The sequence below is a fragment of the Tiliqua scincoides genome, chromosome 10, assembly GCF_035046505.1.
Source record: "Tiliqua scincoides isolate rTilSci1 chromosome 10, rTilSci1.hap2, whole genome shotgun sequence".
NCBI classification, from domain to species: domain Eukaryota; kingdom Metazoa; phylum Chordata; class Lepidosauria; order Squamata; family Scincidae; genus Tiliqua; species Tiliqua scincoides.
In genome coordinates, this window is record NC_089830.1 from 4,686,995 (window position 1) to 4,701,994 (window position 15,000).

General features: G+C 51.2%; 1 protein-coding gene across 1 annotated transcript in view; it reads right to left on the reverse strand.

Moving 5' to 3' along the window:
- The window catches only part of EXTL1 (exostosin like glycosyltransferase 1), a 57,358-nt gene that overhangs the window by 6,789 nt on the left and 35,569 nt on the right, over positions 1-15,000 (reverse strand). Inside the window, exons 5-8 of the mRNA XM_066638492.1 lie at positions 14,088-14,220; positions 11,039-11,157; positions 3,104-3,199; positions 2,197-2,283 (exon numbers count right to left, since the gene is read on the reverse strand). Of these exons, the coding sequence (XP_066494589.1) occupies positions 2,197-2,283; positions 3,104-3,199; positions 11,039-11,157; positions 14,088-14,220 (435 nt within the window). The remainder of the gene's footprint in view (positions 1-2,196; positions 2,284-3,103; positions 3,200-11,038; positions 11,158-14,087; positions 14,221-15,000) is intronic.

The following is a 15,000-nucleotide window of genomic DNA, read 5'->3' on the forward strand; positions in this document are numbered from 1 at the left end:
TCCGAGCTGTGGGATGAGGGCTCCCTCCACGACTGGCTGTTTCGCATCTGTGATGCAGCAGCGGCAGAGAAGGAAAGGCTGGCCTTGCTTTGTGCAAGGCCTTTTATAGGCCTTGAGCTACTTACTGCAAGACCTTCATTCATTCATATAAGTTCCATCTCTAATAAATTCATTTATGTAAATTTATTCAAATTTGAAATGTAAATTAATTCTTTTTTTTTTTCCTGGCCCCTGTCACAGTGTCAGGGAGATGATGTGGCCCTCCTGCCAAAACGTTTGGACACCCGTGGTCTACCTCCTTGCCTGCAGTGCTGCTCCTTCTTCTTCCCACTCCCGGGACTGGAAAAGGGTTAGGGCAGAGAGGAAAACCTCCAACGTGGCCTTTGGATCACATCTACCCACCCCAGTTCACACTGCCTCCAGGGTTTCGGATGGGAGTCTTCCCCATCCTACCTGGAAAGGCTGCCAGGGGTTGAACTGGCCATGGTCTCCCCACAGCCCATCTACTACCCAGGATCCTCAAACCGAGGCCTTCTAGGGCAGGAGGTCTGGTCTAGAGGGCAGGAGGTCTGGTCTAGAGGGTAGAGCCTCCATTTGCCTGAAGATTAACATCCACAAGGTCGCCAGTTCGAGGCCACCGGCACCGTGCGACCTTGAAGCAGCTGGCAAGCTGCAGCTGAGCTGTTCCATCTGCTCGGAGCGTGGGAGGATGGAGGCCAGAATGTTAAACCAGATCGGAGTGTAACAGCTTGAATGTGGTGGTTCTTGAAAGAGAGAACCTTCTTTCAATTTGTAAAAATCCCTGCGTGGATTTAATAAGCCTGCCTGTGTAAACCGCCTTGAATAAAGTCTTGAATAAAGACCAAGAAAGGCGGTATATAAATACTGTATATTATTATATATTATATTATTCTACCACTGAGCCACCATTCCTGCCCACAGGATCACCCCACATGCATGCTCTGAACATCTGCATCATCCAGGTATTTGCCAGTTGGGGATGTGACCTCTTGAGCATCAGACTTTCCTTGCCTGTTCCCTGGAAAAGCAGACACACCCTCAGCCCCACTCCAGGGGCAAAGCAGTTTGCTTCTCCGTGCCCTGTGCGAGGGAAAGGGATCTCCCTTGCACACCACTCCCTGAGACAATTAAGTGCCGGAGCATCAAATCGCAGGCCCCAGCGCATCCTGCCTGGCACTGGCATCTTGCCCGCTCTCTGCTGGGAAGCGGCGCTGGGCTCGGCTTGCATCTGGGGATGAGAAAGCTGGTGAGGCAACCCTGAGGGCGGAGGCACAGTGCCACCTGAGCCACCCCGGGGCTCTCTGATCTCATGCACCTTCCTCGCCCCGTCCTGTTCAGATTCCATGCTCCGATAGGAGGGCCTGCGATGAGTTCATGCGGAGGTGTTAGCCCCAGGCCCCAGTTTCAAGGCCAGGCTCTGTCTCGGAGCCCACAAATAAAGGTATACAGTGTATATCTTTTGGGGGTATACAGTGTTTACCTTTTGGGGGTATACAGTACCTTACATAATTTTGGGGGTATACAGTGTTTTGGGGACCCTTCCCTTCCTCATTGGATCATCCTAATTTCATGCAATCATTGAATCAGAATTTCTACAAATTACAATACAAAAAATTACGTAGGCCTACACAAAATGTGAATGCCAGTCTTCACACAATATAAGCAAACGTTTTCTGAGATCCCAGGAAATTTCTGGCTCCCCTCCTTTGGCTCCAAGGCCCCCTTTCTGACCCCGGGCCCAGGTACGATGTACCCCCTGCAACCCCCTTTCATGGACCCTGGTAAGATCAGAAAATGTAAGTTCCCAGGAAATGTTGGGGCCCCCACCTTTGGCTCTTGGGGCCCTGTTTTGACCCCAGGCCCAGGTACAATGTACCCCCTGCACACCCATCTCATGGGTCCTGATAAGATTTGAAAATGTAAGATCCTGGGAAATTCTTGCGTCACCTCCTGGGTCCCCTTTTTGACTTCAGGTCAGGGTACAAACACCCTGCGCCCCAATCTCGTGTGGCCTGGTCTCCAGCTCAGGGAGCTTGGCAGGACGGACGGTGCTGGGCTGATGACAGAGTGTCAAGAGGTGGCCGTGGGCAGCCTCACTATCATCAGAGGAGGAAACGGTCCTTTAGATGTCCAGGTCCAGACCCACTGAGCATCGTGACAAAGGGACAGCCTTACCTCACTAGTCAGGAGGCTGGTGTGTTCGTCCAGGCTGAGGACTGCATCTGTCCCAATGGCCGAGTAAGGCAAAAACCGGTCGCTGACCTTTAGCAGAAGACAGGGAAGAAGAGGGAGGTGAGTGGAGAGTTCAGATCCAAGCCTTCTCTGTCTTAGGTGCACAGAGCTGCCACCAGTCTCTCCCAGCCCTTGTCAGAGAGAAGACACAGTCAGAGTGGAATGGGTGAAGCTCACATGGTGTGAATGCACCACCTGTGTCATCAGAGGCTTTCATTTGCATTTAGTGACCATGGTAGGCTGTGGATCAGGGTGGGACCACAGCATGGAGCAGGGGACCTTTAATGTTGGCCTCTGCCATTTTGCTGTTGAAAATCATGACTGTGTGGCCCTGTGCCACTGCTACACCTGAGTAAACATAAGCACTCAAGTGTGTGCATCTAGCACCATTTGTAGTTTGGCCCTCCGACTCCCCAGGGTTGAAAGGAGAAGCTGCTGCATCTCCTACCTAAACAGGACATTTAAGAGGGACACCGCCATTCACTGGGATGCAAGCCGGCACCCCTCCTGTGGAGGTGAGATGGAGGAATTCTCTTATCTGGCCCTTAGGTTCTGCCTTAGCCCCAAGTGACCAGGAGATCAGTGGCATAGCTAGAAGGAGTGCAAAGCACTACGTTTTGAAGGGAGCCTCATTGCAGCATGCAAGTGGCCCCTCCCTTCAGAGCCATTTCAGATGGGGGGAACAAAACAGAGGCGTATGCCCCATCCTGAGGGAGAGGCCACTTGCACGCTGCAGTGAGACTCCCTGCAAAACTTAGTGCTTTACACCCCCTCTAGCTACGCCACTGCCATCCTGGTCACTTGAGGCTAAGGCAAAACCTCAGGGCCAGGAACTTTGGGGCCTGCTTACCTTGTTGCTGCTGTGGATGACGGTCAAAGGAACTGCAGTCTGAGGCCACTTACTGCTCTGTGGGGGTGGCTTCTCACAGCTCCATAACACTAAAATCTGTATTTTTTTGAGAAGACAAAGACAAGGAAATCTCGAGTCAGAAGAGAGGTCAATCAATGGCCAGACGCCGTGATGGCAGGAGGGACCCTCAGAATCAGTGGGCCTCTGAGTTCTGCCTGCTGGGAAGCCGCAGCAGGAGAAGTTTGGGACCTTGCAAAGAGAATCCTGAACTGTTCCTATCAGGGATGCAGTGATGCTCCTGGGCAAGCAGGAACAACTGCAAGGCATAGATCTTGTGATGCCAGGCAGCCAGGGCAGCCAGAGACACTTTGGAGCTCTCACTGTGTTAGCAAAAGATAAATGAACATGACAACATAAGAACAGCCCCACTGGATCAGGCCATAGGCCCATCTAGTCCAGCTTCCTGTATCTCACAGCGGCCCCACCAAATGGAGACAGCGGCATGGGCACACAACAGGGTAACCCAGCAATTTCCAACCAGCGTGCCACGAAAAGTCAGTGGGTGTGCCATGAGAGTTGGGAGCATAGCAGTTGAAAATGGCTGAAAAACTCTTCGGGATTCTGGGGCTCTGTTTTTAGCGCAACTGTCTGTAGTAACAGATTGTGGCCCTCTTCCAAATTGTGGCAGAGCTGGTGGTGGAAGAGGGACAGACAATTCGTTGCTACAGACAGTTGTCCTAGAAACAGCCACAGAGCTTGGAAAGGTCTCCTGGAAGTCAAAGTGATATTACAAGAGGTGAAGACCATAGAGAAGAACATAGTGCTCAGTGGTTGGTTGGCAACCTTCAGTCTCGAAAGACTCTGGTATAAGCCTACAGCACCCGGTATTCCCAGGCGGTCTCCCATCCAAGTACTAACCAGGCCTGACCCTGCTTAGCTTCCCAGATCATGGTACAAGCCTATAGCACCCGGAATTCCCAGGCGGTCTCCCATCCAAGAACTAACCAGGCCTGACCCTGCTTAGCTTCTGAGATCATGGTATAAGCCTACAGCACCCGGTATTCCCAGGTGGTCTCCCATCCAAGTACTAACCAGGCCTGACCCTGCTTAGCTTCCCAGATCATGGTAGAAGCCTACAGCACCCGGAATTCCCAGGCGGTCTCCCATCCAAGTACTAACCAGGCCTGACCCTGCTTAGCTTCCGAGATCATAGTAGAAGCCTACAGCACCCGGTATTCCCAGGTGGTCTCCCATCCAAGTACTAACCAGGCCTGACCCTGCTTAGCTTCTGAGATCATGGTATAAGCCTACAGCACCCGGAATTCCCAGGCGGTCTCCCATCCAAGTACTAACCAGGCCTGACCCTGCTTAGCTTCCCAGATCATGGTACAAGCCTATAGCACCCGGAATTCCCAGGCGGTCTCCCATCCAAGAACTAACCAGGCCTGACCCTGCTTAGCTTCTGAGATCATGGTATAAGCCTACAGCACCCGGTATTCCCAGGTGGTCTCCCATCCAAGTACTAACCAGGCCTGACCCTGCTTAGCTTCTGAGATCATGGTAGAAGCCTACAGCACCCGGTATTCCCAGGTGGTCTCCCATCCAAGTACTAACCAGGCCTGACCCTGCTTAGCTTCTGAGACCATGGTAGAAGCCTACAGCACCCGGAATTCCCAGGCGGTCTCCCATCCAAGTACTAACCAGGCCTGACCCTGCTTAGCTTCTGAGATCATGGTATAAGCCTACAGCACCCGGTATTCCCAGGCGGTCTCCCATCCAAGTACTAACCAGGCCTGACCCTGCTTAGCTTCCGAGATCATGGTAGAAGCCTACAGCACCCGGTATTCCCAGGTGGTCTCCCATCCAAGTACTAACCAGGCCTGACCCTGCTTAGCTTCTGAGATGACAATCGCTGGTTTAACCAGAAGGAATTATTTACAGTTTGTATTTGGTCTTCACATCCTCCAGTTGCCCCAGCTGTTGGAGGCTAACATCACAAATATCATTTTCATTCTAGATTTCAGCCCAGCAATAAAGCTAGGGTAGAGAGTTACCCATTTAATTCATTGTACCTAATGACTCCCGAGGATGCCAAGTTAAGATGAAGGACTCGTCCAATCCTATCCAACTTTCCAGTGTGGGTGCAGCCCCGAGATAAGGGAACAAATGTTACCATACATTGAGAAAGTCCCTGTGACTGCCTCCCCACTGCAGGATGCAGTAGTGCATGCCCCATTTGGCATGGTTGCATCAACGCTAGAAAGTTGGATAGGTTTGGGCCCTCAGTGCTCTCCAACACACCCAAGGGCTGTGCAGAAAGACAAAGAGAAGATTGTTGGCCTCCCAGATGTAAGAGCTCTTAGAGAAGCAGGCACTGGGAGATGGGCACTGCCACTGCAGGGCTGCCAACTGGCCACAAAACATACCCACCACTGCCTTGGCGGCTTCCTGTCCCTTTAAGAGAGGCTTGGGAGACAGAAATGAGAAGGGGAAGCTGTTCCTGGCACCTATTTGTTGCTTCAGCTCAAGCTGCTGTTACAAATGTAGTTACGGGCCCTCCTTTGGAACTGCAGGCCACCAGATGGGGTGGGAGTCAATGTATTTGCACGTGTGTAAGAGTGGGTGGATCTCTCCCTCCCAATCGCGTGGTCAGGCCAAGGCAACCATCTCCCTGCACAACCACTGGTCACTAATGCGTTAAACCTTAGAACTTAGAGGCTAGCGCTAGACGCCACTCTTAAGACTTTCCTGCCTTGCTCCTTTTAGGGGTGGGTTTAGTTGTGGCCTGCCCCCCAATAAAGGAGCCTGCTTGTCTGAAGGCAGATAGTGGCTCCTCCTGGAACGTGTGGCCCTATTCAGAAACCAGCGAGTTCAAGTCAGGCTCTCCACCTCTGCTGCTGTTTTTTAATCAAGCAGAGGAGGGAGTTGCCAGGAGCCCAAACACTCACCTGGGGCTGCTCCTTTTAAGGGTACACTTGTGCACTGAAACAGATTCCAGTGTGTGCACCAAGAAGCTTTTAATTAAAACAAAAGCTGATGCCAAGAATGCAAGCTTCCACCAGGGGCTGTGAAGTTGTTTTTCCCCCCCTAAACGTATAAAAGACTCCCTATTTCTTCGCCTGTGGCTGCTTAACCCACTTTTGCCCGGGCCACAGGTGTGCACATTTGGTCTCTGTTGAGTATATGCAACTTTGGGCAGAAATGGCTTAAGTGCTGTGTGACCAGGCCAACCTTTGACAGATGTGCCCAAATGGGGCCCTGCGCTTTGTGGGGCTCCACAAGCAAATTACTACTGCCGTGGCCAGGATCCCAGTGTCGCGGAAATCACCCAGTGTCAAGCCGCTCTGCTCTCCTCAGACTTGTATCACCTCAGGAGGTGGCTCAAGTTTGAGGAGACCCATACGGGCCAGTGTGCTATACCCAGAGGTAAGGGGAAAAGTTTCCCCTTGCTTCTGGCTGAGTTGCCTTGGGCCCCTATCCTGCGCTGGATGCCTGCGCAAGCCAGGATTGCGCCCCTAGTCATCGTCTTGTTCCCCTCCTTACTATTTCAAACTCTTTTTAACTTTGCATTTTAAAGTTTTTTTCAAGGAGACATAATGTCAGCTGAATGTGGTAATTACACTGTTAGAAGCAATAATAGTTCTGCTCTCCGCTTTAATTTTTATGATTCTACTATAGTCTAAACATTATTACTGTACAGAAGCATAATTGCTAATAAACAGGTCTCATGGGGTTGAGCGTGTATCGCAGTGGGGCAATTCTGTTTAATATGGTAATAACACTTCACAGGTACCTGGATGGGGAGAACTCTTTGGGTCAGGTCGGCCTGCAGTGCTTTTCACTGATTGTATCAATGTTTTTTTTTCACCCAGGGCTAGCCATCCATGAGACTGGCTGAAGTGAGATTGGCGGGGGGGGGACCTCTCTCTGCTCCGCCCCCCCCCCGGGCTGGAAAGGGATTGAGCAGAAGAGGAAATGTGGAGGAGATTGGTGAGCTAGAGCAGGGGTGTCCAAACATTTTGGCAGGAGGGCCACATCATCTCTCTGACACTGTGTCAGGGGGCCGGGGAAAAAAAGAATTAATTTACATTTCAAATTTGCATAAATTTACATACATGAGTTTATTAGAGATGGTACTTATATGAATGAATGGAGGTCCTGCAATAGCTCAAGGCCTATAAAAGGCCTTGCACAAAGCAAGGTCAGCCTTTCCTTCGCTGCCACTGCTGCATCACAGATATGAAATAGCAAGTAGTGGAGGGAGCCCTCATCCCACAGCTCAAGTGAGAGGTCAAACAGTCATTCTCTTGCTGAGAGGCCAACATGGGCTCCAGCAAGTCTCTGGAGGGCCAGAGGCTCATTGGAGACTGGGGGTTCCCTGAGGGCCTGATTGGGAGCCCCTGAGGGCTGCAAGTGGCCCCCAGGCCGGGGTTTGGGCACCCCTGAGCTAGAGCATCTCCAACATTCTGGACTCACTTCCTCTTCTTCCTGGGAGGAGTGGTGGACTCAACAGTTGATGTGCTGCCAGGTAAGAGATACTAGCTGGCACAGCAAGGTGCCATATTGGGGAGGGGGTGGGCCTCAGCTTTTGGTTAGTCTTGAACCCATGAACATTTGTACCCCATGCAAACCTACCCAGACACTGAGATTTTAATGGGAAGCTCATCTATAAATGCCTGCGATATCAGTGTTGAGGCAGTTGGCAACTGTGGAGGGGAACTTCACGGTGGTGCTGCCCCCAGGTATAGAGCGCCCTCCCCATTGAGGTTCACCTGGCACTTTCTTTCTTAAGAGTTGTGTGCCAGGTTAGGGCTTTATGCCTAAGCTGATTAGTTTTTGGCATAAACTGCAAGCTTCTTGCAGACCCTTGTATCAATTGCTTTGTCATGTTCCTGTGGTTGCATTTTATATGCTCTGCACCTTTTGGTGTGTGTCCCTTTTCTGCCTCTTTTTTTGTGGTGTCAGCCCCTGTTTTCCCCTAGGTAATGCAACCCAGCCTTTCCCTTCAATCTCCTGTTGAGAGCGCACACCACAGTCAAACTGCTGCTCTTGATCAAAATCCCAGAGGCTAGAAGGATTTCCCACCTAGGAAGGGGGTGGCCACCTCATTCACACGTTATAAACTGGTGAAACTGGGGTTGTTTGCAGAAACTGGGAATGAGGAGTGGGGCAGAGGCTTTGCAAAAAGCAGTGGCCCACCGGTGAGGCAGGAGGGTCCAGAATTGGGAGGGCTGCAATTGGAAGGTTGTTTGTGAAATGCTGGAGAGTACTGAGATTGGAAGCTGAAGCATGCTGATTGGGAAACGAACTTGGCTGAGGCCAAAGCTGCTGATTCCGAGTGAGGGTGGCAAGTTGCCCGCCAGACTCTCTAGGCATGATCTCCAGGGGGCAACGGCAAGCAATCTGGAGATGTCTGCAGGGCTGTCTCAGCTGGAAGACACAGTGTCAGGTTGAGGGGGAAAAAATCTCCAGGAAGAATTGCAGGCAGAGTTGGCAACCCTGCCCAAGATCCTGGGCACAAGGGCCATGCGCTTAGACCACCCGGTGGCTGCAACATCAGCATCAGCAACATACCTGAGTGCATGTGTGGCCCAGGATGGGTGGGGCCTGCTGGCTGGCGTCTGCAGCAAAGCAAAGGTGCTGACAAGCCTCGCCTGCAGCAAGAGGGAGACAGGAGCAGCACCTGCTGCTGGGAGCAAAGGCAGCCAGGCCACCCAGGAGCTTCCTCAGGCTGCCAACATCGGGGGGGGGGGGTGAGTGGGAATCAACCACCCAGTGGCATAGCTAATGATCGTGCAGCCTGGCGCTAAGCTCAAAATGATGCCCTGGAAGTGATGTCACAACCGGAAGTGATGTCACACCTGGGCTTTAAAAAAGTTAAAATTCGGGGAAAACCTGCCTCCCCCTCCCAGAAGCTCTTGCTCTGCCGCCCCTCCAAGACAAAATCAAATTTAATTAAGTAAATGATTAAAAAAATAAATAAATAACCTTATTGGTTAAAGACACTCTGTTAGTGTAAATAGGGACAGTTATTCTCCCACTGCTAAACAGAAGAGAAGCACCACTTGAAAGTGCCTCTTTACCCAGTTAGCAGGGGTAAGTGTATTGTGATACATGGAAATGCGAGCTGACACACATTAACACCTTAGTGGTTCCATGCCGTATCATAACAACATCTCATTGGCTCTCAGAACAATCAGTCTCATAGGTCAGTTTTGAGTTGGAAGAAATCCACTTTTTGTTCCATAAAGCAGTTGTGTTTTCATTTTCTGATTAATTGGTCGTAACGTTTGATGGAATACAGATATTCCAATGAGGTTTGTTTCACTGCATTCTGCATTAAATTACCTTTCCAATGATATATAACATCATGGTATTATTCATACATACCATTTTTTTCACCATTTTGGCCGCTAGTGTTAAGCTCAGCTTGTTGCCCTCTTAAAGCTTGTTGCCCGGTGCAACCGCTACCCCCAGCACCCTCCCTTAGCTGTGCCACTGCAAGCATCTCTCAGGCTTTGCATTAAAGTGCATCAGGATTCCTAGCCCCATCACCCTGCTCCATTTTGTTAGTTGCCAAAATACAGTCAACATCCTTTCTGTCTTTCTGGAAACAGCTCTGATTCTTGCAGTTTGTCTGGATTCACGTATTGAACATAAGAACATAAGAACAGCCCCACTGGATCAGGCCATAGGCCCATCTAGTTCAGCTTCCTGTATCTCACAGCGGCCCACCAAATGCCCCAGGGAGCACACCAGATAACAAGAGACCTGCAAGGCTTCCTGGGAATTGTAGTTAAGAACATAAGAACAGCCCCACTGGATCAGGCCATAGGCCCATCTAGTCCAGCTTCCTGTATCTCACAGCGGCCCACCAAATGCCCCAGGGAGCACACCAGATCACAAGAGACCTGCAAGGCCTCCTGGGAATTGTAGTTAAGAACATAAGAACAGCCCCTCTGGCTCAGGCCACAGACCCATCTAGTCCAGCTTCCTGTATCTCACAGCAGCCCACCAAATGCCCCAGGGAGCACACCAGATAACAAGAGACCTGCAAGGCTTCCTGGGAATTGTAGTTAAGAACATAAGAACAGCCCCACTGGCTCAGGCCATAGGCCCATCTAGTCCAGCTTCCTATATCTCACAGTGGCCCACCAAATGCCCCAGGGAGCACACCAGATAACAAGAGACCTGCAAGGCCTCCTGGGAATTGTAGTTAAGAACATAAGAAGAGCCCCACTGGATCAGGCCATAGGCCCATCTAGTCCAGCTTCCTGTATCTCACAGTGGCCCACCAAATGCCCCAGGGAGCACACCAGATAACAAGAGACCTGCAAGGCCTCCTGGGAATTGTAGTTAAGAACATAAGAACAGCCCCACTGGACCAGGCCATAGGCCCATCTAGTCCAGCTTCCTGGATCTCACAGCGGCCCACCAAATGCCCCAGGGAGCACACCAGATAACAAGAGACCTCATCCTGGTGCCCTCCCTTGCATCTGACATAGCCCATTTCTAAAATCAGGAGGTTGCACATACACATCATGGCTTGTACCCCGTAATGGATTTTTCCTCCAGAAACTTGTCCAATCCCCTTTTAAAGGCGTCCAGGCCAGATGCCGTCACCACATCCTGTGGCAAGGAGTTCCACAGACCGACCACACACTGAGTCCACACGCCTTCAGAATGGTGGGTGACGCTGGATATGGGCAGCGGCCTGGTGCTGAGTTACAGCCTCTCACGGTCGGGGTCCTGTCCAGTCCCACCTGGAGATGCTCAAACTGAACGCAGGTCCGCCTGCATGGAAAGCAGTTGCTCTGCCACTGAGCTCCAGCCCCTTCCCCAGGGAGCACGTTCAGCAGTCGTGTGCAGAAGAGGGAATTCTGCCATGTGCAGCCTCTGCCTCACTGTGATGGGACAACCCGCACTTTCCTTTACCTGGGCACAGTACTGGGACTTGGAGACCGCTTGAATGAGCTTGAGGATGGGCTGGGAGAGGGAGACAATCGGCGAGACAGCCCGGATGAATGCCGTGAACTTGCTGGAGGGGCTGGATCCTGTTGGGAAGAGAGACCGGATGAGACTGGGATGCCAAGCCCTCCCTCAAAACCCACCTTTTCCATGCGGTCTTTGGTTTAGTGTCTCTTAATCCTCATTCCTGACCGTAACCGCTCCTGTCCACATTCTACTCTTTTCTCTTCCTCTTTTCTTTCCCCACTGCCCATTTTAGATTGCAAGCTCTTTGGGAGCAGAGACCTGTCTGTGTCACTGGAAGGTGAGGTGTTGGGAGGTGTATTTGTCTCAGTTTGGAGTAACGGGTGGTCCTCCTAAACCAGGGGTGCCCAAACCCTGGCCCTGGGGCCGCTTGCGGCCCTCGAGGACCCCCAATCTGGCCCACAGGGAGCCCCTGGTCTCCAATGAGCCTCTGGCCCTCCGGAGACTTGCTGGAGCCCATGAGGGCCCGACGCAACTGCGCTCAGTGTGACAACCTCTTGCATGAGCTGTGGGACGAGGGCTCCCTCCATTATTTGCTGTGATGCAGCAGCGGCAGCAAAGGAAAGGATGGCCTTGCTTTGTGCAAGGCCTTTTATAGGCCTTGAGTTATTGCAAGACCTTCATTCATTCATATAAGTTCCATCTCTAATACATTCATTTATGTAAATTTATTCAAATTTTAAATGTAAATAAATTCTTTCTTTTTCTCGGCCCCCGACACAATGTCAGAGAGATGATGTGGCCCTCCTGCCAAAAAGTTTGGACACCCCTGTCCTAAACCAACAGTGTTCCAGTCCTGCGACAGGCTTGCTGAGCTAAGCTCTGGGCTTCAAGGCTGAGATTTGGGCTGAACTGCCAGTCAGCTGATCCCAAGGATCAATCCTGACCCACCAGGCCTACGCAGAGACATCTCCGCTGGAATAGCTTTCGCCTCACACCAGGCTCTGCCCTCCCAACACTCGATAATCTCGGCTCCCACCAGATTTTGACAATGCTCAGAATACAGAATACAGTAATTGTTATTTTTAAAAAATGTATGTACCCAGGGCCTCTGAGAATTTTAGCAGGGGGTACAAAGTTTCTTCTGGGCCTTCTCTAGGGTAAAATTTTTTTTTAGCTCCTGCCTGTCATGGATACGTACAGTTCAGGCCTAGTAGCATTGCAAGGCCTGAACCAAACTAAAACAGTAACACAGAAGTGGCTTGCATTTCTTAGCTGCTAGGAATTTACAACTCAATGGAAGGTGATTATGTACACCGAGTCTCTGTGTGCCTGTTCAGAATTGTCATGAATATGTACAGTTCAGGCCTAGTAGCATTGCAAAGCCTGAACCACAGTAACCCAGTAACACAGAAGGTGCCTGCAAGGGGCTTGCAGTCCTAGCTGCTAGGAATTTACAACTCAATGGAAGGTGATTATGTAGCACCTAGGCAGCCAGAAAGACGCCCATCAAGGGTGGAATGCAGCTGTAGATCTCCAGGGGGGAGGGAAGAGCTGAGAGGGCTAGCTTCCAGCCCCACTTCTGGAGGACAGGGTCTTTGTTCCTTGTCTCTTGGTGAGAGAGGTGGTGGGTGCACATCCTGCCCCGCCAGGACCATGTGGCCTCTTAGGTAACTGGCCTGAGGATCTACAAAAGAAGCTGACCCAGGTGAGAGTCAGAGAATAATAGAGTTAGCCAGTTAGCTTTGTTGTTTTATGCTGATATGTTTCCTAGAAGTTTTTGTGCCTCTAGCATTTGCTGCCTTTTGTAACCTTTTATAACCCTATGTATTTAATAAAGTAGAAAATCTTTTTACCATGTTGGTTCATTGTCTCTTGGGGACAAAGGTTCAGAATCCTGCCTAGCCGTTCAGCAAGCAACCAAAAATCCTCATTGTGGACTAGTAACTTGAGGACTGAGACTTTAAGTTAAGAAAGTGCTCAGTGCCTACAAGGGATATAGTTAAGCCTAGAGGGTCTCGGTGTCCCTGGACTGAGGCACTGGCTCTTACAGGGTGGTGGCAGTACTACCGAACAGGGATCTTTGAGGACTCTAGGGTTCAGAACCAACAACTCTGAGCACCCAAAACCCTGGGAGTGAGACCCAAGTGTACGACACTGCCCTTTTCCATTGGATCATAATTTCTACAAATGACGATATATAAAACAATGTGGGCCTACGCAAAATGTGAATGCCAGTCTTCACACAATATAAGCACACATTTTCTGAGATCCCAGAAAATTTCTGGCTTCCCTCCTTTGGCTCCCAGGCCCCCTTTCTGACCCCGGGCCCAGGTACAATGTACCCTCTACACCCCCATCTCATGGGCCCTGGTGAGATCAGAAAGTGTAAAACCCCAGGAAATTTTGGGGCACCCTCCCCTGGCTCCTGGTTCCATTTTTGACTCAGGGTCTGGGTACTATGTACACCCTTCCCTCTCTCATGGGCCCTGATGCCACCTTCCTTACTACATAGGCTCCTCTGCCTGAATCAGGGCCAGCCCAAGACCTCTGGTGTCTGAGATTGGGTGCCAAATGCTTCCCCCCCCCCAGAGATGTGCCAGCCTCTGCATCTCATGGATTGGAAAAGAGAAAAGGCCCCCACTCCAGCCCCCCAATTTCCTCTCCTCCACATTTCCTCTGCTGCTCCATCCCTTCTTTTCCAATCCAGGTAGTGGAAAGAGGAGGAGGAGAAAGAGCAGTGGAGGGTAAGTGGACAGAGGGAGGTGGGTGCCCCGTGCCTGAAGCAACTGCATCTGTCGGCCTCCTTGATGGGCCGAACCTCATTGTGCACGTGGCTGCCCAGACTCTCGCCTGCCTGCTGTGGAACTCAAGCCTCCTTCCCTGTTACGGACACCTTGCCTCTCTTACTGGCCTGGCAGCAGATGGTGCCTTGTAAGCTGTACACCCATGTCATGGTGTCAATGACCAGGAAATACTATACATCTTAAGAAGAAGGCGTGTGCGTGTGAACAAGACATCAGGTAGCTGGCGAGTGAAGGCGTTTCTGTACCATGCTGCCGGTAGTAGAAAGGGAAGTCATCGGGATTGGTGGAGAACTCGGGCAGCGCCAGCAGTCCCCCAGGAAGCGTGTTCCAGAAGAGCTTCAGGCGGGACTCTTGATGGAATATCCGATCTTTTATTATCTGAAATGGAGAAAAAGAAAGTTGTCACCTGCTGGAAATATGACCAAGAAGATATGTGCACCTGATGGGTGCACATCAGGTTTTCTCTTAGGTCATCAGAGAAGGCCTTTTTACAAGTGCCGCCGCCTAGGGAGGTAAGTGGGGCAGCGGCTAGAAATAGGACCTTCTCAGTAGTGGCACCACCGTTATGGAATTCCCTTCCCCTTGACTTAAGAATGGCTCCCTCTCTTGAGACTTTTCGGCGAGGCCTGAAGACCCTTCTGTTTAAACAAGCCTCCTGAGTTCTCAGAACCACAACATTTCAGATGGATCTCTCTGATCTGGTATCACATTCTGGCCTCCAGTTTTCTCCCACGCAAGCTGACAAGCAGCTCCTTCATCTCTCACATGGAGGGCAGCCAAGACGCTTCTTCGCTCACACCAAAGAGCAGGTGGAATAACTCGGCTCAGCTTGTCAGCTGCTTCAAGGTTCAAGGTGCCGGTGGCCTTGAACTGGCGACCTGCGGATGTTATCTTCAGGCAAACGGAGGCTCTACCCTCTAGACTAGACCTCCTGCAGGATGGGGCAGGTTCCTGAGCCCTTCCTGGGGCTGATCTGCTTTCCCAGGTCAATGCAAACTTGCACCAACAATTGAGCTGATGCAGGTCTGAGTTCATCCATAGTGACTGCCGGAGGTTACCCCGAAGGAGGCTTCCAGGGGCCAAAATACCCCCTTCCCCAGGATGCAGTGGAAGCCGTGGTGGCCCTGCTGCATCACCCCGCTGGGATTTAGGATTGGG